The 26,989-nt window shown below is 35.0% G+C and overlaps 1 protein-coding gene across 1 annotated transcript; it reads left to right on the forward strand.

The window, feature by feature from the left end:
• The first annotated feature begins 2,738 nt into the window (after positions 1-2,738).
• Positions 2,739-24,136, forward strand: fam204a (family with sequence similarity 204 member A). Its single transcript, XM_051648633.1, is given in 8 exon segments — positions 2,739-3,015; positions 3,018-3,173; positions 3,429-3,508; positions 3,845-3,889; positions 6,045-6,147; positions 10,652-10,741; positions 23,306-23,415; positions 23,858-24,136. Coding segments are annotated over 8 exon segments (729 nt in total). The 5' UTR covers positions 2,739-2,922; the 3' UTR covers positions 23,910-24,136.
• Positions 24,137-26,989: the final 2,853 nt, after the last annotated feature.

A 26,989-nucleotide genomic window follows, 5' to 3' on the forward strand; every position in this document is an offset into this window, starting at 1 on the left:
AAATTTGTATAATAGCATCTTATTTTACCATTGTAAAACCTAATGTTGCCATTACTGGAAAAATCAAGTTGTCTTAATTAAATATTACTTGAAATGTCTAGTTTTGGACTCATAACTCAAATATCTAATGCTCCTTTAACTTATTTATCTTAAAAATCCATAGACTTAAGATTTTAAGTGTTATCCTTCATCAAAGGGAACTTATGGAGGCATAAATTTGTTGGATTATTTATGTTGTTTTGATGCAAATAGTTCAAATAATGCCACCATTAGGGTGACCTGTGCCCCCTTTGGTCAAGTTGGATCCTGTTAACACCATCTGAGTTCTTCTTGAGCTTGTGCAAATGAAATACAGATGTCTATGAATTTCTGTGGAGAAATAAGGATTGATATAAATCAGTTAATGATTGACATAGGCTCAAGTAGAATCTTCTTTATTCAAGCTGTGTTATTGTATGATCTACACTGGTGGACAAAAGTTTGGAATAATGTACAGATTTTACTCTTTTGAAAAGAAATTGGTACTTTAATTCCCCAAAGTGGCATTCAACTGATCACAATGTATAGTCAGGACATTACTGATGTAAAAAAAACAGCATCATCACTACTTGAAAAAATCATTTTTAATCAAATCTAGACAGGCCCCATTTCCATCAGCCATCACTCCAACACATTATCCTTGAGTAATCATGCTAAATTGCTAATTTGGAACTAGAAAATCACTTGCCATTATATCAAACACAGTTGAAAGCTATTTGGTTCATTAAATGAAGCTTAACATTGTCTTTGTGCTTGTTTTTGTGTTGCCACAATATGCAATAGACTGGCATGTCTTAAGGTCAATATTAGGTCAAACATGCCAAAAAAAGAAACAGCTTTCTCTAGAAACTCGAAAGTCAATCATTGTTTTGAGGAATGAAGGCTATAAAATGCTTGAAATAAGATTTCATATAAAGGTGTACACTACAGTCTTCAAAGATAAAAGAAAAACTTGCTCTAACAAGGGCAGAAAGAGATGTGGAAGGCCAGATGTACAACTAAACAAGAGGATAAGTACATCAGAGTCTCTAGTCTGAGAAATAGACACCTCACATGTCCTCAGCTGACAGCTTCATTGAATTCTACCCACTCAACACCAGTTTCATGTACAACAGTAAAGAGAAGACTCAGGGGTGCAGGCCTTATGGGAAGAATTGAACAGAAAAAGCCACTTTTGAAAGAAAAGGTTAGAGTGGGCAAAGAAACTCTTAATTGGAAAAGAGTGTTATAGATCTTATTGAGCTTTTGTGGGATCAGCTAGACTGTAAGGTGCGTGAGAAGTGCCTGACAAGACAGCCACATCTATGGCAAGTGCTACAGGAAGTGTGGGGTGAAATGTCACCTGAGTATCTGGACAAACTGACAGCTAGAATGCCAAGGATCTGCAAAGCTGTCATTGCTGCACGTGGAGGATTTTTAAATGAGAACTCTTTGAAGTAATTTAAGTTCATTTTTTTCAAATTGTAATAGTAATTTTTATGTTATTAATGTCCTGACTATACATTGTGATCAGTTGAATGCCACTTTGGTGAATAAAAGTACCATTTTCTTTCCATAAGAGCAAAATCTGTACATTATTCCAAACTTCTGTCAAAATTACTAAGTAGGAACAACAACATTTAAATTGCAAGCCTGAGTTAAGTCTACTTGAATCAGTTACCTTAACATAAATAGTTAAGTTCATTCTATACGGAAGCCAAGTTAAGTGAACATAATTACACAAGTTTTCAATCAATTGAGTAAAGTCAACTTATTGGGGTTTTCAGAGAGAAATACAGAAAACAATGACTGTGTTACAGTAATGAGAATAGGTAAAACAATGGAATAGTAAAAGTAAAATATCCAGGTGTGTTACAGTAATGAGGATTGGAGGGAAATGTGCTTAAGTGTCTTGAAAATAGAGTCAAAATGCAAAACATCTTTATGGACCTATTTAGTCATTATTTTCTTTATGAAAAATATAATTTAATATTTCTTTTGTATTGATTTGGGGTTAATTATATGACATTAAATGAAATTCATTTTCTTGAAATGTTATATGAATTAAATATATACATACACACACACACACACACACACACACACACACACACACACACACACACACACACACACACACACATATATATATATATATATATATATATATATATATATAATTATTATTTATTTATTTTTTTTACAGCTTTTATTAAAGAACTCACGCTGGGGGTTTATGTGTGCAAAAGGGTTAATTAACTTTAATTTAATAGTTCATTGTTAGTAATGGTAGATCATAATGCATTAACTAATGTTAACATACAACTTTTTATTTAAAAATGCATTAGTATATGTTGAAATTAAAATGAACCAAAATTAATAAATGCTATAAAAGTATTGTTCATTCTTAATTCATGTTACCTCATGTAGTTGACTAATGTAAACAAATACAACCCTATTGTAAAGTGTTACCGCTTTTTAAATATTTTCAAAGAACTTGAAAATTGATACAGGCATTAAAATACAGAGATTATAGAGCTGGATAAATTGCCCTATGAACAGAAATATTATTCAGAATACAGACAAGCCGCCTCCATTATTTTGTAAAGAGGAGGGTCCCGTTTCCCAATTAGATCGAAACGACCTATAAGCGTCCATGTTACAGCTGAGGCGCCTCCGTCCATCCAATCAAAAATATTTATGTTCAAAATACGGACATACCAAAGGCAAACGTAAACATCATTCTTTTATTCGTGTAGTTCACCGATTTAGTATTGTGATATATTTGTATCATCCGTTGCATATCAATGCTATGTTTGCTTTGAACATAAATCACACATGTTTTGCGGCAAAGAATAAGGCGGACGTTTGCAAGAGTTGCTTTTACGATACGCTATATTTAATATGTACAGTGGACATCCCCCGTCGGGTCTCACAGAGGCTGATCTGAAGTCGGATGGTGATGATGATGTTGATGAAGAAGCAATTATAGCAGACAAGGAGTAACAAAAACAAACGAGCACGTCTCACGTCAGTTAGTGACAGAGCCACATTCAACTTGTGCACAGCTCGAATGTAATAACACAACAAGTGATTTGCAAAATGATGCATTTGGGGATGACCGTCCTCCCGAAGTTTCCCTGGATAAGTGGCAAGTACGTGGTTCTGACTGCACTTATGTTGTTAAAGTGATTATACTCAAATGATCAAATATTGTATTGTTGGTGGAGATATGGCTGAGGCTTTGGTCTTATAAGGCAGCACATAGTTAAGCCTGTTAAAATTAAAGACTGTTAGCACAAATCAAGTTGCTTTCGGGGCAGTGAGCAATTATTACAATATGTCAATGTAAATGTTATGTAAAAGTTTTTTTTTTTTTTTTTTTTTTTTTTTTTTTTTTATTGTTGCAGAGATTCAAAGATCTCCAGAGAGCAAAAATGATAAGAGGAACCACAAACAAAACAGCAAAGGAAAAACTGCCAGAAAAAAGGTATTCTAAACCCCATACAACATTTTTTGTATTATTATTATCATGCAAACATTAACACTATAAGTACAGCATTTTACTTTGAATGTTCAAAGAAATGCAAACTGTGTTGAACTGTGTTGCATGGGAAATTGTTTAAAAAAAAAAAAAAAATTATGTCAAGGGCTTGATTAGTTTGGGGTCCAGCAAGGGACTAAGATTTACTTAATCAGAACTAATATTATCCACATGCTCTCTTACTTTTGGAGATAACCAGGACATTTTCTAAATGATATCCTAATGCCAATATATTTTAGACACTTTGAATTTTCAGTATTTTGGTTTTTATACATCAAACAGGTGGGAGTCCAACACAGAACAGAAAAGATACAATGGACAATCAAGGTTTGTTGTTTTATTATGATTTCTAAATAGACCAGTCATTCAAAAGATCAATGCATTATTCAGCAGGTCACGAGAAAGAGTACGGGAAGTTCTTGCATAAACAATTTGAAGCTTGTTTTCCTGAAATGCATCTCCTTAGGCTTAACACACTTTGGCTGAATTAGTTTTTCAGTAACAAACTTAGCCACACAGGTAGGAGTCTATGTAGTACAAACAAATGTAGAATTCTTGCACATTTTTTTTTTTTTTTTTTTACATATTTATGGAAGACTTACCAGGACTCTACGCTAACATTTTTGTCCTAGGGGGCACAGTCGGAGGTCCGCTTTTTAAAAGTAGTTAAAGGAATGTTCCGGGTTCGATTCAAGTTAAGTTCAATGAACAGCAATTGTGGCAAAATGTCAACTACCACAAAAAATTATTTTGACTCGGCTCTCCTTTAAAAAATAAAAGCAAAGATTGAGGTTACAGTGAGGCATATACAATTGAATGGTGTACATTTTTGGAGGCTTTCAAGGCAGAAATTTGAAGCTTATAATATTATTAAAGCACTTGTATTAAATTCTTCTTTTAAAACGTGTCTATTAATTGAGCTGGAAAGTTGTTTAAATCGTAATTTTTGCGGTGTAATGTAATCATGGCAACAAAGTTGTAAAATTGGATATAACTGTACACCATAAAGGTTAGTAAGTGATTTTATGACACTAAAATTATAACACACATATTGTTTACGTCTTGTGCTATACTTTTGAAACAGTGAGTTCTTTAACGTTTACAGATTGGCCCCATTCACTTCCATTGTAAGTGCCTCAATGTAACCCACATTTTTGCTTTTTTTAAAGAAAAGGAGGAACAAGTCAAAAATGTATTTTCTGGTAATCAATATAATGCCACAAATGCATTTATTGTCATTTGAGCTTAACTTGTATTGAACCCAGAATATCCCTTCAAAGTGTCACATTTCAAATTCAGAAACAAAAGATGCTTCATACATAACAAAGGACACCTTCTCTGATAAACTTCTTCCAAGTTATTTTTATTTTTTTTCCAGTTAACTTGACAGGCAGCACCAAACAACATCAGTCCTGACTGATCACATTTATGAGCATCTAATAAACTTAAAATATTTTGATTAAAAGTTATTCTTCCATTTGCCATTAACAAACATTATATTGGTAATTTTTTAACAGATTAGTAGTTTAGCAACATTCAAATATATTAAATCCAACTTTCAAGACATTCGTGAGTATTTCAAAGTTCATATGTATTTTCAGTTTAAACTATCTTTTAAGCGTTGGTTTATGCAATAATGCTTAATGTTGATGTTATTCATGAATGTTAACAGCACATTTTCTATGGCACGCACATAAACTACCTCACAATTTTATTGAAGATGCGTTCTGCTTCCATATATGCTGTTCTCACTGTTTTTATCAGAATCTTGCACGAGCGCCATGTTTTTAAGTCATCCGTCAATGTGAGCGAGAGAGAGGACAGCACTCACAGTCATTGTGAGAGTGAGAAAACTGCGCTTTTAATGCAAAAATAACTAACGTGCCACTTTTTAAAGTACCTTGAATATGAGGTTTGATGTATGAGTTTTTATTCTGATGCTAGGCTACAATATAAGCTCATAAATTCTGGTGGTAGATCAGCTGTCACTCGCACTGGTGCGGCCAAATAATTTCCCCCATTCGCGCACAGTCATTTTCACTCACAAATACAATCCCTGCTTACTAAAATTAATGCCAGGGCATTCAACTCTCCTCACATTCAAATATACTTCTCAAATATTTGTTTTATTTGTTCTTTGACTCATGTGAATTTGAAATATTACCTATTTATCTAAGTTTTAAATTGCATTCAAAATGCATAACCTCTTATCTTATAGATGTAAATGTTAGGAAACACACAGTGAGGAAAAAATATATAGAACATGTCTCACCCTACTAAAAAAATTTCCATGTTTGAAACCTCCTGCCCATTTCACTAAGCACACATACCCAAATAATAACTCGCTCTGTAATCCGCCAAATACAGCTGGTTTGTCAGAAAGGGACATGTACAGAAATAATTGAATCGCACAAGTATGCACGGTGGTCCTCTGGTGAATGATAACAAACATAAACACTTGTCATTCTATGTCTTTGCACAGAGAGCCGGAAGAGAAATGGGAGGAGCACTGGAAGGAGCTCACACAGTATTTTGGCATCAGTGATAGATTCAAGCCTCCTCCTTGTAGCAGGCCTCCTCTCATGGTAATAAATAATGATTTCCACCATCTTCCTCTAGCATGCTCTGAGTGTCCTAATTCCACCCTGATGCTGTGAAAGCATTTTTATCCCACTGCTTCTCTCTGTTACATGCCTACTGTATGTGTAACTCATAATTGTTTCCTCTATCAAACGTGAAAGACAGAGTGAGGAGGCGTCTTTTCTTCCGCATGACACCGAGCATAACAGAATAGATCATATTATATTTAATGATGAGATTACCATAATCTTGACATGAGGATGTAGCTTCACTGTCTGTTCTGGTTGGTGTTTAATATTTCTTATATGAGGTGGATTTCACCATTGAAGAATGTCTCTCGGTGGAAACCACAGCACAATTGAGTGAAGAGCTCTCTGTATTTCAGCGATAGGGAGGGGAATGCTTGCAAATGAAACACACTGGACAGCTTTTGTAACAAATATGGCATTCAAATTTTTCCCACTCACAAGTGGAAAGAGCAGCATATGTTGTAAAATAGCACAAACAATATAAAAAACAGCATATGCCTTTAGTTGTCCCTTACAAAAGGATCTGTTTTTAGTATTACCTACTTTTTTTTTAGCACATTCAACATGGGCCACAGTATCAGCCCCCTCAAGTTTCACATTTTGTTCAAGGTAGAATCACTCATTTAGCTCATAGAGCTTCCACATAAGATATGCTACAAAAATGACATTACAATCTTGGCACTGGATGTTTTCGTTGCACATATAATGGTTGCATTGTGTTACCAGCTTGGCTTTTTGAGAGCCACTACTAAAAACCTTGAGTTGATCTCCCAACGGGTCTCAAACTAAACTTTTTTTTAACCCAAGCAGGTATTGTTACATTGGTTATTGTACTTTCACAAGCTTGGCATTACTTATACATTATGTAAGGTCCTATCTGTTTGAAAGGTCTCTGTTTGCTTTTACATTTATGCATTTGGTAGATGCATTTATCCAAAGCGACTTACAGTGCATTCAAGGTACATTTCATCTGTGACTGTCTAGACACTTTGCTGTTTAACTTTGCTAAGGTGTTGTTATGCTTTTAGTTGTTGCATAAAGTATAATTTCACACCTATAGCATTGAGGGGTATCAGTTGTAAGGGGGTGTAGTGTGTTGTCCTCTTCAGCAACCAATCAACTCTAAACTACTATAAGGTACAAGTGTGCCAATTTTGCAGTATCGTCTAAATTTCATCCATTGCCACAAACCACATTTTCAATAATAGTTAACAGAACACTGTGGACATAATTGGGGTTTCAGACAGTGATTTAATAAACCTATTACCTGATTCTTAAGGGTGCACTAAGTAATTATTTTTTGTTTACGTTGAGCTGGTTGAAATGGCATTTTTTTTTTTTTTTTTTTGGACTTTTACATACTGACACCTATTTAAAACCAATTGTTTTCAGTTAGCAATGCCATTGAAGAAATTAACTGCCATAAATAATTTATATATCATATGAATCATCTATAATAATTTTTATCCATGATTGAAAATGTTCAATATCAGGGGGTTAAAGAGATGATGTGTAGTAGGGATGCTCCGATGCATACGATCATCAATCTTTTTGTCACCTGATTGGCTAATGCTGATCATTTCACCTTTTATAAGGATCTCTGTCATAACTGGCTATATGTAAGCTTTCTGCACACTGTAACTATTAATTGAATTTCCCTCTTCCCAGTAATATCACTTTGCCTAGTTTTTGCTGACAAAAAAAGTTTAAAAGGCTTATTAAAAACGCTTTTTTAACAAGTATAGGCTAACAAAATATTATCTGTATTAAGATTATGCTAAGTGTCAAACTGAAGACACTGATAACCCGTAGGTGCAATTTAACTTAAAGATGCACTCAGTAACTTTTGTCTTTTTGTCATCTTTGACATACACTGACACCTAGCGGCTTTGCAGCATCATTTAAAGTCAATAGTTTTTAGTTTCAGATGCCATTGTAGAAATGTAGTATTCACAGTCAGTCATGATTACTTTAATCAATGAGTGCAAGTGTCAAATAACAGGACGATTACTGAGATTAAGCGAGTAGTATTCGGCTGGTCATGTGATTCTAACATGGCAGCTGCCATGTGCGGACCCTCTCCATGTAGAATAAAACAGCTTTTATAAGGTTACTGATATGACTGGGGTGAATCACATGGTTTCCTACATATATTGCAAAATTACAATTCATGTCTTTAGGAGTTAAACGTTTTGAATGAGGAAAAAATTACTGCGTGCACCTTTAATGTGATGTTTTTAGTTATTGATTCATTGGCATTGTTTCATATAATTATTATTATTCCTTATTTTATTTCTATTTTATTTTTGCATTATATATGTAACACATTATATCATGGTATCTTAATATTGTATAAATAAGTATTACATTTATGAATTTCTTCCCTACCTTTTCATTTAGTTGGATGATTATTTTAATAGTTTTTCACTTGATGCTGTTTGAACTTTAATGAGAGGTACTCGCGCTTTCTCATGAGGGCAAGAGATGAAAGGAAAGCGGACACGGAGTGCATGTTTCTGGACTCTACAGGTGTTACTATTGTTAATGTGGTTTAATCGGGAGATATTTAATGAAGATGTTTGAATTACACCACATCTTGTAACTCGAGTTATTACTGAGATTACTATGACCGGCGGAGACTGAGAAGCTGCTGCCATAAACAATAATAAGGACCGTTTCACAGCTCGCGCTGTTTTCCCTTTGCCTTGTCGCGTGTGAAAAACCACATTAACAGTACAGTACACAAACTTTTCATATTAGCCATACATCTCCCACTACATCGTTCTTAACTGCTGAATCGAGTTTGTTGTCTTACAACAGTATGCCAGTATTCCACACACTCCGATAGCCGTGACAGTGCTGCTCAAGTCTGAAAGGAGCCTCGCGTCTTTTGCGACATAAGTGATCGGTTTATGCTAACGGCCAAATTACTAGTTGAGTCATATGATGTGAATATCGGCCGATACGATCCGTGGGCGATCGATCACAGCATCCCTAATATGTAGTTATAGTAGTATTCGGCTTGTCATTCAATCTCAACATGTCGGCTACCATGAGGCGACACCCCCTTCTTGATAATAAAGCAGCTTTTATCAGATCACTAATATGACTGGATTCTTCATCTCATTTGAGTATCATTTTATACTATACTTGTAGGCCTACTGTTTATTCTTTTATGTATTATACTTTTTTTAATGAGGGAAAAATGACTGAATGCATGTTTAAACTGGACTTGGTTGTATTACTTCCTCCGTCTGACATTTTTGAAAGCAGGCAAAGTTGTCTTAACAACAGGGATTTGTATATGTCAGTGTAAGTTAGCCATTTCCAGGAATACATTGTGTTCATTTGCACAGGTTTGCTTGGGCATTGCAGAGCTCAATTTCTCTAAAAGCGAAAATGTGCTTTTTTTTTTTTTTTTTTAGACGAGAGTGGAATATGTGAGAGAATGATGAATGATTCAAGAAAGCCGACTTTGTACATTTGGCTTATAATTTATTTGAGTCATGCAGTTGTTGCTGATAAAAAATTATATAAATAAGTCCGTTATGTGCATAGCTTTGTAAACAGAACTAATTCATTTTTAACTTTAAGCCATTTTTGCTCTGCATATTACTTACCATTTTGGAGCATTAACTCAAAAACAATTTTTTGCAGTTATTTTAATTTGTAAATTGTCATGTAAGCAGAATGTTGGCAAATGTAATTTGTTTTAAGTAGGAAAATTCTGCTAATTCAATTGTTCATATCTTAAAACTGAGCTCACATAATTTTGCATTAGCGAGTTAAAATATTGGGTTATTGAGTTTAAATACTGTTTTGATACATATATCTGTAGTCCTGTTAATTTAGACTGCTCTGGTGTTCCCTTTTCGTTTTCAAAGGGTATGTCTATCGTGGATAAAACACTATTGTAGAGCTGAGAAAATGCTGTGAAAAATAGATTTTAATAGAGTTCTGAGGCAGGTTTTCTCTGAAAGTTTTACCTAAGTAGAGTGAGTATTATATGACTGTTTTTGAAATCACAGATTGGAATATACATTAGCTCAGTGATAAATTACGTCAGGTTTCCAGTGACATGACCAACTCATTTAGTTTTGTCTTTCGTTATTTGTTTATTGTTGTATTTTCATGTTTCTTTTTTGACAGTTGGTTGAAAATTAGAATGTTGTATCTAATGTAAATATGGTTTTGTTTTTGGAGTTACCTTGCTGCTTTTGATGGAAATATCTAAATAAAGATCAACATTTATGATTAGTAACCTCCTATAGCAAGACAGATTTTTGTATTTTTTCTTTTGCCTAATATTTAATCAACCAGCAATTTTCATTTATGAGTGGAAATCTACATATTTGTTGTAATGGCAATCACATTAAAAATAATGCCTTAGGGAGATTTTAAGTTACTCTTTGATTTTTCTTTTCCTTCTATTTCTATTTGAAAATCACTTCATTTTCTTCCCCTCCCTTCTCATCTTCAGTCAGGCCTGGAAAAGTGCATAGAGAGTGCCATCGCTGAAGGGGACTATGGGAAGGCGGACGAACTGAGTGACAGACTTGCTACTCGAGAGGTATGTTGCCCAGATAAGCCATCTCGGGGGGCACTCCAACTGTGACAAATCGAGCTAATGGGTCTGCGGTCATTTTGCCTGCTAAGACAGAGGCTACAAGCGCACACACCCTCACACGCCATTCAACATGGGCAGAAAGTCTTGCAACCCTTTTACACTAAAGTTAATGGAAAGCCCTCCCCCGGTTTGAAGTACGGCAGTGTCTATAGAACTTTCGGTTCTGCCTTTTAATGAAGGCTACAATGCTTTCAAGCCGAACGCTAAAACATTTTCAAGGTGCTAGTTTTACACCTTTGAAGTGAGCCCCTACCTAACCTAAATACAGTGCCTGCAGTTTTAAAACGACACATTTTAGGAGTGTACGTAGGATCAAGCGGTTCGAAGCTAATTTGGCAGAAAATGTAACATTTGTACTGCAGTAATTGCAGTTAAAAAGACATTCAACTTTTCTGAAGTTGGGGCGATCATAGTTGGCAATATTTTTTAAGCCTCGCAACTTTGATTCAATGGAATCTAAAATTCATTCCACTAAATTCCGGTTAGGCCTTTGATTCCAGCATTACTGCATGGAATTGATGTTCACTGTCAAATTTAAACAGTTTATTACAAAAGGTTTGGGGTTTGGCTTCTAGTTTTCTTACCTTTAAGCATATTGAAAAAAAAATTGTTTTTAAAGAGAAAAAACAAACCAGAGAGGGAAATCTTTTCTCCAAAGAAGTGGTTGAATATTGTGAACATTTCAAACATACATCTAAAAGAAGATCAGTTAAAATAAACATATTTTGTTCATAAGTTGTTAGGCAGGGTTCAATAGCAGGTGTCAGTCTACATACATAACAAGAACCAGTTTCAATATCCTAATGCAACTGCATAATACATATTGCACAAAGCTCTAATTAATCATCTATTATTAACTTGATATTGAGGGTTACTGATTTGTAAGACTGTAAATCCTTTTTTTTTTTTTTGTAAATAATTTTCTTTCACAATGTATTGCCATACTACAGCTGAATCTATTCCTGGCTTTGGTTATTAGTTTTAAATATATTTTTCAGCATTACAATTTCTACAATAATTAATTTTATACTTTAATTGTGGAGAAAACAGTCTCAGGTCATGCTTCAATAAAGCACTCCCATCCAAACAGTTTGAACATCTAATTGGGTGGAGCAGTGCTAATCTTGTTAACCTCAAATATTAGTTTTTTTCGTAATCAATTACAGCTTATGTTTCTCGTGGTGTAAACGTGAAAATGACACCATTTACTCGGCTCTAATGAAATCATATTGTGATGTTGTTGATTGTTGATTTAAACCAGTTCAAAGCTAGGTGATAATCATGCTTTAACGAGCATAACGCCATGGGAACAAGCATTAAATAGCGCCGTAATGCCAACAACAGGCCCTTGGTTAAGGCAATTTCCTTTCTCGAGTCTTTACAGAGGTAATCCATACAGATGCCACTTATGCTTATCTCTGGAGAATCTTTATGGTTTTATCTTTTCCTTTCCTAGGTAGACAGAGACATAATAATGGTTTCTTTGGCAACCATTCACAGACACATTTCATCATTTGATGGGCTTTATTGTGATGCCACACGGCTATATCAGTTCTTGCCTTTGTTCTTGTTTTGTTTGTTTGAAAATGACAGATTTAAGCATTCCTTCAAAGAGAGTTTATTTTGACTTTAAAAAGCAGGTAAAGAATTTCAGAGATCCCAATCTTATACTTGAATGTTAAATTGACAGCTCTGAACTTTCTAAGGGTAGTGCCCCTTTTCAAACAACTCTGGATAGCAAGCAGTGTTATTAGCTTGGCACGGCTTGCAGGTAAAAATACAAAACAACCAAAATGCATAGCTTTCCTCCTTGATTGACTTACCAGGACCATGTCGTCATAGAAAGCTTCTTAGAGCATCAGTGGATTTGAGCAGACTTAAAGTCTTGAATCTCTTGCTGAAGTTTGCCTCTGACAGAACACTGGCAGTCACTCTGCAGTCATGCCACTGTTCGCTGCTTTATTTGTGCTCCACTGAAGACAGTATATTGCAGTTGTTACCAGGTAATGTGCATTTGTCATCTGCTGGACATCTCCGCTCTGCTCTGTAGATTGATTCATCCTACCTCAGGGAGATGCAGATGAAAGTTTTCTTCCACTATGCCAAGCTAAGATGATACTGGCATGTTCCTTTTATTCAGTGTATCATCAGCCATATTTAAAGCTCAGGGTCACGCAATGACTGGGCAAGTTGCACATGTGGAAAGCATGATCATTTCTGAGATTTAAAGGGTTTCTCCTGATTTAGGTACACAAGTGCACCATTTGTTATCATAGCCTACATTATGCCTGAATGTACTGTGGCCCCAAAAAGTATTTGGACACTAAAGTCACACTTATAATGTCTGAATATCATTGCTTTATAATAAAATATCAAAACCTAGTGGCATGTGCAATCAAATGATGCTAGAGGTTTTCTCAGAATTAACTTTATGAGAATAAACTTTTCTAAGACACTTGCAATGACATTTAAGCAACTTGTTTCATACTTGTAAAAACATTTTTAGTGGGTTTTTAGTGGATTTATGAAGTCAGTTCTCAGGTTCACACAGGTTTCCTAGCAGGGAATTTCATTAGGTGTAGTTCATTACATTAACGATGGGCATTCCACAAAGTGTCCAAATACTTCTGCTTGAATTTGGTAAGTGTTTTATTTAAAAATTGTGCTTGCGATATCCAACTTTTAATGTTTTGTATTATTAAATGCAAGGACATTTATACATTTTTATGTGTGACTTAAGTGTCCAAATGCTCAGTGGCCCCAATTTCTGGTCTTTTTGCCAGTTTTATTTTGGAGCAGTATTGGGTGTAATCGGATTACAAAGTAATTAGTTACTATAATAGTTACTTTTTAAGCAAAAAAATTAGTGTAATACATTACATTTTAAATTCTTGTAATTGGATTACAGTTACTGACTTTCATTGTAAAAAGTAGATTAATTGGGTTACAAATATTTCTAAAGAAATATTATTGATGTGTAATGCAATTAAAATGTGAATTCATATGTTCATATGTACGTATGTTTGTTTCTGTGACAGCTGAAGGGTGTGCAACAATGTACAAGGAGAAAATAGGCATTATTTTTAATTTGAGTGGGAAAATATTTTTAATTTTTTTTAAAGAAAGTAACGTAAAAGTAATTATTAATGTGATTACTTTTTCAATGAAGTAATCAGTAAAGTAATCTGATCATAATTTTGGAGAAGTAGTTTGTAGTGGATTACTTTTTTTTTAGTAACTTACCCAACACTGTTAAGCAGTACATGGAAGTTACATCTAGAAATGTTTAAAGTCGAATTCAAACTCATGTCCCTGTATAAGCACCACAGCGCAATGTGTCTGCTCATGTGCAACTGCTAGGCTACCGCTCCTACTGCCACTAACTTTTTTGTGCTTTGATCTGCTTTGATCTTCATTTTTGATAGAAAGGATGTAATCACTACACAACATACTATCACTACATTTCCAGTGAACTAAACACCAACTCTAAATAAACAGAATTATGTTGCCCCGCATCAAGGGTCCTTGGAGGTAATTTGGGGATTAGTGGAGCATTTTATGCCCTAATTTCTAATCCGGCTAGTAATCATTATCACAGCAATCCGTGCGGTCACAGAGCACTCTGCCCAGGATGTTACTGCAGACACAGCTGTTTGAAATAATGCAATAAACAACTAAACAGTCAATAATCCCAACTGTGGCAAGCGTCAATAATCCCAACTGTGGCAAGCGTCAATAATCCCAACTGTGGCAAGCCTCAATTTCAAGGTTCTAATAATATTTGTGTTTACTTATATATGAAAATCTTTAATATGTTTACATGCTAATACAGCGTTAAATTAAAGTGTTAAGAAGTCAATGAGAAACTAAAAGTCTTGCGATATTTTTTTTAGTCCCTTGTTTTCATCCTTGAGAATGATCTCTATGAATTATGACTGGGTGAGATGTTTTTTCTTTGGTCATAACTCATCTGTCCTTGGGGCTTTCTTCCTCCTGTTTCTCCCAACTCAAAAGTTGTTCTGTTAGAAATGAAAATGCCCTTTTTGGAATATAGAGGAGTTATTGGTTGCTTTCCAGTTTAGCCTCTTTAATTGGGTGCTGATATTTTGCCTGTCCTTTTAATCTGCAAATTAAAGCAATTTGTTAAAACCATCTTTGAAGTCATCATAAAAAGTGTGTGATACATGGTCTTTCATCTTTGCCTAAGTATTGAAACGCACAAATGTGGATAGCAAAGGTTCCTTTGAGATTTTCCTTTCATAAAAATCTATTGTAATATTCTGTAGGAGGTTTAACTCTTTAATTCTGTCTTTTTTGGTTTTGATTCATAAATTGTTTTAGAATTCTGCACTGTGTAAAATGTAAAAGTATTTAATTGATCATAATCAAATATTAGCAAATTCTCCACTGCTTAATTACTAATAAAAAGATGGTAGCAGTTTAAAAACAGGTACCAATTTACAATGCCTCTAGAAATAAACTGACCTTCTACTTTATTTTGCTTTGTGAAAATATAGTATACATTTTTGCCATATGTATCTTCCCAAATGGCATCATTCTATCATTTTTATCCATGATGCACTTTATAAAATTGTTTTTTTAGATGCACTTGTTTATACTACAGTGAAGTGCACAGATACTGTCTGTGATGACTGAGCATTATTTAAGAGTTTTATGATTAATGATGACTAAATAATTTATACTATTAGCTCAACATTGAGAGACTACTAAGTACAAATACTTCACAATACAAGCAGTTTATTATCAGGATGTATCTTTGTGTTAAAGACATTCTTTCATGTGTCTTTTATAAAACTTACAACTTCTATATAATGACGTTTAGTCACGTTTTCAGATTACTTGATTTTAAACGCCTTTTGTATGTTGAGAATGAATTACTTTTGCCAACTTATTTTAAGGTGTTTTATGTAGACTTATACAAATATTTATTTACTTGAGCTTCTGTCTCGGTGGTAAAGAGGCTCTGAGCAAGGCAAAACAAAGGACTGTCACACTTTATTTTTTCCTACAGTCTTTTCTCTACCCAGATCACAAATATTAGCTCTGTATTACCACTACCACTGTATTAGACTTTCTATTCTCGAGGGGGGTGCGGCGGCGGCATCCATTTCAAGTTCTCTGGGAGTCAGACAATATGAAAATGATTAAAAGATGGAGACATAGTCTGAAGAAGGAGTTTTTGGAGGAGGCATGGAGAGAGAATGGCAGGCAGAGAAATTAAGGAACAGTGTAGTATGCAGGTTATATATTTTTATTCAGGGTTTCCACTGTAATGGAAAACCTGTAAATATCAAGGAATTGTAAAAGTGTGTTTTCCTGGACAGGAAGATTCATGGAAATTAATGAAAAATTGAAAGCAATGGAAAAGTCATAGAAAGTTCTATAGTGAAATGTTTTTCTAGTTTTGCTCAGCTCTAAAATATTTCGTTGGCTAGACACAAATCAGAGAATTTTAAAACAAAAAACAAAACCTTATCCAGTAATCACAAATGACTGGAAAGGTCATGGAAAAGCCATGAAAATTCATCGGACAAAAAGTGTGAGACCCTGTTTATTTCTTTTGCACCATAGCCAACATTATGCGTTAGCATTGGCCTTATTATGACCGCTAGACCCATTAAATGTGTTGCATTGCCATGTTCTTTATGTGCCTGCATCTCTGACCAATCAGCTGGTTTTTTGTCATAATGTGTGTTTGAGATACAATGTGTCTGATTAACTAAGAACAGATAGATCTCTAATCACTACCTGCCCATGTGTGTTCCTTACAAGGGTGTCATACTGTTTGAAGTCCATTATTCCAGTTAGGTCAAACTCATTGGTAGACACCAATCCAATTAAAAAGCTCTAGTTTGGCAGCTTTTGTAGTTGCGAGTTGTGTAACTTGGCTTGTACAGACTTTTATGGCTAATTGCATGAAATATAATGTATGTATTTATTTGTTCACCAAAGTATTTATTGTCTTTATGTCTTTTTCTCATTTGGAAAGCAGCATGATAAGGTATTTTTAACCTGCTGTCTTTTCCTCTCTCTGTAACACCCAATCTGTACAGAAACACAAGACTCGCGCTTCCTCCTGTGCGGGCCCCTCTGGCAACACGAAACTGCAAGAAAAACTCTCTTCTTTGTTCCCTTTTCCTTCAGTATTAGCCATTTATCACAAAATGAACTTTTTTTTTTTTTTTTTTATATCTGTCGATGATTCATATTAAATTTTTGCCCATTAATTCTGAAATGGGTAGTAAGCTTTTATCAAATGCTGGGGAATCTCATTTGGATTATTGTATTTCATTAATTAATTGATAGACAAAGCATACTTTACAATGTAGATTTTTTTTGTGCTGTTTAATTAATTAGCATGTTTTCTGTTTTAATTAAAGCCATTTTTTCAAATTAAAGCCCACAGCAAAACACATATATAATTTGTTTGTAATTAGCCCTTAATTGGTGGTAGTGGAAGCTTAGCACCCTCGTTTTCTTTTTTTTTTTCTCTCCTGATTGCCATTTTATTGCCAGTCAGTCATTAATTAAACTGTTTTTCTAATTAGCTTATAAAACTGTTGATGGCACATTATTGTAAGTGTGAGTTCAAAGCTTGCTAATAAGCCTTGCCTGTTCAGAAGTGGGAAGATAATGAAATGCGCACAAAGCCAGCGAACTTTCCGACTTTTTTCCACTCCCTTGTTCCCTGAAGATGACAGTCTTATGTATCTGGAATCAGATTATTGTGGCTGAAACACACAGAAGCGCATTATACTGAGAGCTTTTCCAACTAGATCCCCCTCAGAGAGGCTGCTTCTCTGTATGGCTTGTAATGCTGTTTGTCAAGTTGGTGGCAAGATTACAGGAACTCCTTGTCTTATTCCCCCTCACCACCCCCTTGAGACCGATAAACTATGTTAACTGGATCATCCACTGTATACAAGGATATCAAGTGTAGGACTCTCAATATGTCACTTTTGTTGAGGGCGTTTTGTCTCCTCTGCTTTAGTTTAGATGACACAGTGTATTGTCATAGGAGTGTGGTCTCTTTCATTGCATTCAGGCAGGGAAATAGTGTTGATGAGATTTCTGTGATGATAAGTCATGATTCTTCCAACCTAGTATGGCAGGAAAGAGTAGAAATGTTATTGACCTATTTATATTCATACTGAGAGTAATAGTTTTTAATCAATCATCATTTAAGAAAATGTACTTGGGGCTCAAATAAGATGAGAAAACAAGACTTGGTCAAAAAAGAAACTATAATGAAATATTGACTGCATTAGTACAAATGTGTCAAATGGGAAAACTTTGCCTTACCTTAAAAAGTTGTATAATGTTCTCATTTAAGGGGTAAGCTGTATGAAACCACAGTAAATTAAATAAATTGATTGGTTATATCCACATTGTACAACATTATAGTTGGAAATTAAAATGCTTTCAAGTCTAGTCAATAAGTGCCCTTTCATCACTTCAGTACAATCATCTGACCTCCACTAAAGTGCTTTAAGACTCCAAAAAACAGAAAGCACACATAAGCAGCCTTAATCTGATACTCATCCCATTCGACCTGCTTTTCTGACTTGATTTAGGCTAAGATGTTATTTATAGGCATTAAGGGGAATAAGCTAGCCATTAATTGTTAACATGTCAAATGTTGTGAAGCTGCTCCTGGATGTGATTTAGCCAGCAGAAGCCATGCTAGCTTTGCTAATCCACCTCTCACGTTTTAATTGGAAGGTTTTTCACAGGAAAGAAAATTATGAATGGATTTAAGGCCATTTCCCCCATATAAACATAATTTATTTAACACAGTGAATGTTATGTGTAACAGCTACTGTATCCATCTATCTGTATCCGCCCTCTACGTCACGTCTAAATTTCGCACTATGCAACTAAAATATGTCAGTTGTTAGCCACTGGCTAGTACATATTCGCCAGTGATTGAGCTGTAGCCTTGTCTTTCACTTGCCAGTGATTGAGCTTCAGTGTTGTCTTTCACTGCATGTTGTGTCTCATGAGCGCACGTGCTCTGAAGGAAATTGACCTTATCTGACTGTAGTGGGTCCTGAGGTGTTGTGATCGCACCCATCACCATCACTTTAGTTGAGCTGTGATATGCCATAGTTACATTTACATTGCATTGAACAATTTTCGACTCTAATTTTGGTAAACTTTTCCATGGACTGTTCTCACAACGTTCTCCATTTGACAGCATGGCTATGTGCCTGTTGGACCTTTATAAGAAGGTAAAAGTGTTTCAAAGCTTGAGCGCTTGTAGATTTGAATTTGAGAACTTGTACAATAAATAAACAAGCAAGTCAATACACAATATGGAAGTAAAAGTTTCCCTTTTCCGTGTATTGCGTGTGCAAAGATGAAATCCACACACTCCATTTTCATTTCATGTCTTTCAATGCCCTTTCTGTTATTTACAGTCAGTTGTTGATCAAAAAAGTAAAAAACAAAAAAAATATACATTTTAATCACACATTGCACGGATGAGGTAAAAACCAGTGTGTAACTTCTCTCTCATTACTGTGCACTTTGCCCATTCAACCATAAGCACTTGCTAGTGGAAGCTCACCTAAACACTCTCTTAAAGAGACAGTACCAATTTAGGGCTTGTTATACAAATCAATGTAAATCGTACGAGTGCATATAAACAAAGTTGTAAAATTTTTTATTAATGTGTAATAAATGTGTAAATTATAAATATTTACACATTGTTTACACATGTGAGTTTTGTGATACGTTTGTGGTATATTATGAAATATTTTTACTTAAACACTGTAAATATTAAAGAATTTAACAAATAGGCTCTTGCAGCATCTGTGCAGGGGTTTGGTAAAAAACATTTTTTTGCATAGTAGTTTTGGTATAGTAAATTATTTTTTTATAATATAATTATTAAATAATTGTTAGATGTGTAATTCTGTTTTCATTAGTAGGTTCCAACCTTGTGAATAATTTGTTAAATGTTAAAAATAAAAAATTTAATTTGCAATCTCTCATACTATATTGCATGAAGTAATACATATAAATACTATATATTTGGGAAGATGCCCTCTTCCTGCTTTGCTTAATATATATTTTTCAGTTTTCAGTTGCATTACGCTTACATGTCATTAAAGGTCTGATGAGTAAAAACAAAAATGTACTAGCCAATAGCGATTCTTTCTCCAGCATGTCTGTAGAGTGTTGTACTATATCCAGTATCCATCCATGAGTTTATTTATTTATTTATTTATTAAATTTGAAATGTAAATGGTTTACTTGGCTTTTACTTTTATTTGTGCAAGGCTCTACATTTGAAAGAATTAGAGACAAGCAGAGCTTTTGACATCAGGTTACAGTGCAGCATTGTGTTCATGCCACATGCAATGTTTAATGTGATAATGTAATTTTTTTGACAACTTAACATCTACTATACTACACGGTGGTCTACTATCATAGTTCTCAACTGGCAGGTTGCAGTTCTGATAGGGTCACAGACAGCGTAAAACAAAGTGCAAATATTAAATATCAACTAAGCAAATATGCATTGTTAGAATAGCAAAATAAATAGATGGATCAACTTTTAAAAGGGAGGAGAAAATGCTTCCCGTAACTTTTGCTGTTGACGTCAAAGGTAGTGCATCCAATCAAACTCTACAAATTCATCTGTCACTTTGTATAAGCCAGCCAAATTAGGCAGATGCTAACATGGACAGAACTAAAGGATAAAGAATTGTTGGTTTAATAAATAAATAATACATTTAGCTTTTGTACAATAAACAATTTGTGTTGGGTTGCCACAGGCTGTCCAATGTAAAATCTGGGTCCTGAATCAAAACCAATTGAGAACCACAGGTCTACTATACATCACTAAGTAAGGCAATGTACCACTGTTGACTTAACCCACCTAGTGGCCCCACGGTGCAGCTACAGGGCTGAGCGGAATGAATTCACCCCTTACAGACCTTTCAAAGGTCACGTCATTAATCGTGCTAAATAAACCCAGCACTGAATAAGGCTTTGCTGACGACTGGTGCAAATGGCACAAAATACCTTGAAAGAGGAGGGGAGAGAGGTATACAACAATGGAAATTTCTCTGAATGTAATACTTACAGAAATATGGGAAGGTTTAGTGTGACTACCTAGAACAAAGAGCACATGAACGCTTTGTGTTGCGTATGTTAGGCCCCTGCCCCCCCCCATCCCATCCCATCCCATCCCATTTTTTTTTTTTTTTTTTTTTGGCTTTTTGCTTTTTGTTTGTGATTTTCATTCCTTTTTTCCTGCCCTGCATTTTTCCTCTGTGCCCGCATTTGATGTGAAAGTATTTGGCACTAAGTCAAGAGAGGGAAAAGGAGGGGGGATAAAGATGAAAAAGGAGGGAAAATCATGAAAAGTGGATCAAAAAAAGTAAATGAAAAATAATGTCATATTATAGAAAATATGAGAGGCTAATTTGTGCCGACTTTTTGCTAATTTTGTTCTTGCCACAGAAAGAAGTGCTGTCACCTGCTCTGCGCTACACTGGTGACAGTGCCAGTGATCCATGAAATAAGCTGCCGCCGGCTTTGTTCTGATAAGAATGAACAAATCTGCACAATGTACTGCTCTCCGAATCTCATTTTCATACTTGCATGCAGGCTAAAAGAAATAAGCTGTTTGCAAGGCTTGATTAATCAGACATTTGAGAGCTTTTTTTTTTTTTGTCTCTTTGATCTGCTCTGTCTCCTAGGTAACTTGGTTGACATTAATGTTGAGCCCCAGTAAAGACAATCGTGGATTATAGACTGGACTGATTACAAAAAATTAAGACCTTTAATGCTTTGAAAATAGTACTGTCTCAGCTCTGTGTGAAACTGAGGGGATGGGGGTGGGGGGTGGGTGTTAAGCGAGTGATGGGAGGCAAAATTTGGTTAAGGCTGGTTAGATTTGAAATTTTCCCCACAGGAGTGCAGGTTAATGTGGGTAATCCTTGTGTCGTAAATGCAGAGAAATCTCAAGATTTAAACCTTAAAAGACGCCATTTGCATCCTCCAGTTTTGTTTTTTGATTTCTGTGTCTCTACGTTTTTTTTTCCATATGACACATACGCCACAGCTTTTGTCAACATTTTAATAAAGCGGCTGTTTATGATACCAGCATGCTATACTGTCATCGATTGCTTTAGCTCCAATTCCGCTTAAACGTGCCTCTCAAAAAAGGCCCTGGTGTGAATTATCTGCTTGTAGATCTGCGCTAAACATGAGCATGATCACCCATTATAACTTCCCCGCTCAGTGCTGTCTTTCTAGAAAACATGATTTATGGCTCTTAAAACCTTGAAAAAAAATGGCAAGGATTGAAAAAAACTGTCATAGTGTGTTAGCTTCAGGTTATGCAGACGCCTTTACAAATCTTCCAAGTGCCTGTATAGATGAATGCCTCGAGGGCCCAGCCGAAAACCCGCTCTCTCAGCCTGCTAAAGGCCTTATCTTAAATCCAAGCAAAGTACCATTAATCTTTTTGAAAGACCTTTATGGCTTTTAATGTATCCCAAATTAGAACATTTTACAACCTTGGTTCCTGAAATATGGCGATAAAAAGCCTTTAGAGTTTAATTTCTCCTTCCTGCTCGCTCTGACCTGCCTAATCCCAGCATGCATTAGGAGATATTTTAGTTTCAGTCTTTCTAATAAAGTTTATCCCACTTAATTATAATTGAAAAAAATTTTCCACTCTCTTGCTCTCTCCAGGTTTTTTCAAGCCTACAAATGGTGGCACATTTCCTCATTACCAATTGGAGTTTTTTTTTGTTACCGCTGATTGTGTCCTCTCACTGTTCTAAAGAATTACCCTCCTATCCCCTCCCAAAATACAGAGAGAGAGAGAGAGAGAGAGAGAGAGAAAGAAAGAAAGAAAGAAAGAAAGAAAGGCAGTTAAAAAAAAAAAGGGGGATTGTGATTGTTTTTTTTTTTTTTTTTTTTTTTTTCTGAGTGTTTATCAAAGTTTCTCCCGGTCCAATAATAAACCCATCCCAAGAGTTATGGAAGAGGCCAGCACTCTCCTTTTGTTTCCTGAGCCCTATGTGTCACTCTGGCTATTGGAATTAATCTGCGCCACACCACACACATTTCCCCTTACTGATACCACCGACATGTGCCACTCGCTCTCCTCTATTCATTTTTCCACCCTAGCGGCATGCACTGCAATTTTCAGAATTAAAGGTCCTCTTTAGATTAAGAGATTAAGTATATGTGATAATAACATTAATTATGCACATCCATGCTGAGTGGTGGAACAGAGGGTTTGGGTGTCCTACTATCTATGAACCATGAATAATTTTTGTAACACATTCTAAACTCACATGGACACATATGCTTTAAGTGCATCGATGGTAGGATGTACCATACCTACAGTGATGAAGATCCAGAGGCAGCATCCTGACACACTGGCAGTGCTGGTAAGGTTTGCCAGGCAGACTGATTTTCTTCAGCTAATGGAGTTCGTCTCTGTCTCCCTCTCAATAGCTGGCCATGAAAATCGCACAAGCCGCCGATAGCCGTGACTTCGCCTGCACCAAACAGGAAGCAGAGGCTTCCCAGGTAGCCCAAAAGAGGAGGAAACAAATCGCTTGGGGGTTTGTTGCTTTTTGTGTTCTTTCTTCTATCTTCCGATGCCGATTCCCTGCAGTTTCATTAAGTCACTCTGCATTTCACACTTTAAGTGTCCCCTCTTTCCTGGATGTGCTTCTATGCATTAACTCGTATGTATTTACAAGAACTTTCTTATACTGAAGGTATGTGGATGCCTCTTATCTTAGGGGTTAGTAAGTCCCATCAGAGGGCCTGTGTATGGACACTGAATATTGTGAGCAAGAAGTAAGCTCCTAGCCACGATTATTATTTTTTTAGATTCTGTGGATTAGTGTTTCCATTGACTACAATTATATGCAATCATATTCATCCAAAATAATCTATATTTCCTCCTTTGAGTGCTGTGAATTGTTTATTGATAATCCTTCCTAAAATCCTTTCAAAATTCAATCTTTTTTTTTTTTAATTTTTTTTTTTTTATTTTAGGTTTGAAGCAAAGAAAAGGTGGGAAACCAAAAGCAATATGGGATTCATGTGACATTCATCGCAGTGGAAATATTTATAATGGTTTAGAGAGGTAATCAATTCTTTCATTGTCTCTGTTTAATGTATTACTTTTGCATTAAAATGTCCTGTTTTTTTTGTCTTCAGTTGACATTAACATTTCTGTGTTGTGGTCATTCATTCAGTTTTGTGTGTTATTTTTTTAAATGGCTAAATAAATTCCCTTAACACACCATTATTGCTAGATTGGTGTTTACAGTATTGTGTGTAGTTTGGTTCTTTTTCTCATAATTAAATCTGGGGCACACAACTGCGCACAGCATTTACTTACTGCCGTAAGTGGGTTAATCAACAGCCTTTTCTTTCTTCCACGGAGGTATGGAGCGAGGGAAGAGAAAGGAAAGATTAGGGGCCTAATGCAATGTACAGGATAATATGCAATAGGATTTGCCTGGGCAAAATGAAATTTGTCGGCTGTAAGGAGGTTTGAGCAGTCATAAACGAGGAGTTTAGTCGGGTTCCAGTGTAGGATGACTGTGTGTGTGAAGAAGAAAGGACGAGATGATAAAAGAAAGAGAACTGTGTGTATGACACTGGCCTCAACCCATGATGCATGGGCAGTGCTCTTGATTGCACATTCTTATGAGCTGTCAGAAAAGAACCAATTGACTTACACTTTGAAAATATGAATTGTTAATTTCAAATATACAGTGGCCCCAAAAAGCACGTGGTCACTTCTGGACACTTACCACACTTAAAATATATGAATGTCTTTGCATTTGATGACAAAATATCTAACCAAACCTTTTTTGCAAACAATTATTCTAAATGTTTCTTAGCTATTTTTGTAATTGCTTTTAACCAACTTGTCTCAATGTCATTTTTAGTGAATGTATAAAGTCAGTTCCCCTCAAGCATCATAGCAGAGTAACCACAGGTGTAGTTTATCACATTAACTATAGACACATTCTATTATGTTTGACAACCAGAAAGTGTCAAAATTCTTTTTTTTTTTTTTTTTTCTTAATTTTGACTAATTGTTTCATCATTTTAAACTGAACTTTTGGAAATTGTGCTTGTATCTAAAATGAATGCCACTTGGTTTGATATTTTGTAATATAATTTAAAGACATTTATACATTTTAAAGTGTCCAAATCCTCTTTGGGGCAACTGTATGTGTGTATGTATATATACATTACCGGTCAAAAGTTTTGAAACACTTGACTGAAATGTTTCTCATGATCTTAAAAATCTTTTGATCTGAAGGCGTACGCTTAAATGTTTGAAATTAGTTTTGTAGACAAAAATATAATTGTGCCACCATATTAATTTATTTCATTATAAAACTAAAATTTAATTAAAAAAAAAGTTTTTGAAATTGATGACTTGTACCAAATAATAAAGAAAAGCAGCCAATAAGTGCCCAACATAGATGAGAACTCCTTCAATACTGTTTAAAAAGCATCCCAGGGTGATACCTCAAGAAGTTGGTTGAGAAAATTTCAAGAGTACATGTCTGCAAATCCTAGGCAAAGGGTGAGTACTTTGAAGATACTAAAATATATTTTTGATTTATTTTGGATTTTGTTTAGTCACAACATAATTCCCATAGTTCCATTTATGTTATTCCATAGTTTTGATGACTTTACTATTATTCTTAATGTGAAAAAAATAAAAATAATAATAATTATAATAAAGAATAAGTGTTTCAAAACCTTTGACCGGTTGCGTGTGTGTGTGTGTGTGTGTGTATGTGTATGTGTATGTGTATGTGTATGTGTATGTGTATGTATGTATGTATATGTATGTGTGTAATTTTTTGTTAAATTAAACACCTTCCTTCTCTAAGCATCCCTCCCACCTCCATGGCACTGGCTAATAACAGTGAGGTCATTAGCAGGAATATGTAGGCTCACTCCCTTGATTTATGCACTGTTGGCCTCAGGCAGAGACATCTGTAATTTTAGGGCTTTGACATACCCACCCTGACAGCCAACTGACAACTGTAGCACAAACTTGTCAGTGCTGCCTTAAGGCAAGGGGTGTGGTTTCAGCCCTGCCAGTTACCGCGGAGACACATCTCAGTGAAGGGAAATCACCTCTCTGTTGTAAATGCCATTTTTAATTATCAGTCAAGTTGTGGTTGTTACATCACTAGTAAATGATGTCTTGGAAGATCACAGACTGGTTTATTCCTATCGCTGTTGTTCAATATGCTTTATAAACAGAATGAAGCCTTTTGTAATTTATCTCGTTAAGTGATTCTGGAGCATCTGGACATTTTTGAATAAATGAGCGAAGAAAAAACAAACAATTATGAATTCTCTTCCATTTCTCTAAAATTCTGCAAAATATTTTATGATGACCTGGATGACTGTGAACCTTTGCCAAAAACTAAAGTGAACATTCTGCAATAAAATAGCTGAAGTCAACATAAAATCAAAATTGGCCCCATTTACTTTTTAAAAGGTGCTCTCAATAAGTTATTATGCTTGTCGTCTTGGACTTATACTGACATCTAGATTCATTTTATTTATTTTTTTATCAATTTGTTTGTTTCCAGGAGTGTTGGTTATTCATGTTTTTGAGATGTTACAGACATCACAGCTGATTTTCTGTAAAGGTGCTTTGGAACAGTGTGTATTGGGTAAAGCACAAATAAAAAAACATACAAATTAAAATTATTTGACTTGATTTTACTTTTATGTTAGAATGTTTTTTTTTTTTTTTTTTTCTATTATTTTTAATAATATTTGTGTTATTTGCTTAAGTTGCTTGATGCAACTTTGATGCATTGCATTATTTAAGAGTTTTGTTAATAAATTTAGAAGGCTTATGCATCATGAATGTGAGACCAAACCTTGCATTCAAACAGATGGAGAGCTATATCTGGGGCCTATAAAATTAAAATGCAAAGACAGAAACTAATAATCCAAGTGATATTTTTATTATATTTCAAAAGTAAGTGAAAAGACCAATAATATATTGCATATTTTCTCCCACTGAAATGCTCATTCTTCAGAACAGCATTGATTTTGAGTTGGCTGCAGATATAAATTTACTGGTATTAACAACAGTAAGGTTATCTATAAAAAAAATGTTACAATATTTTT

Source organism: Myxocyprinus asiaticus, chromosome 21 (genome assembly GCF_019703515.2).
Source record: "Myxocyprinus asiaticus isolate MX2 ecotype Aquarium Trade chromosome 21, UBuf_Myxa_2, whole genome shotgun sequence".
Lineage (NCBI taxonomy): Eukaryota > Metazoa > Chordata > Actinopteri > Cypriniformes > Catostomidae > Myxocyprinus > Myxocyprinus asiaticus.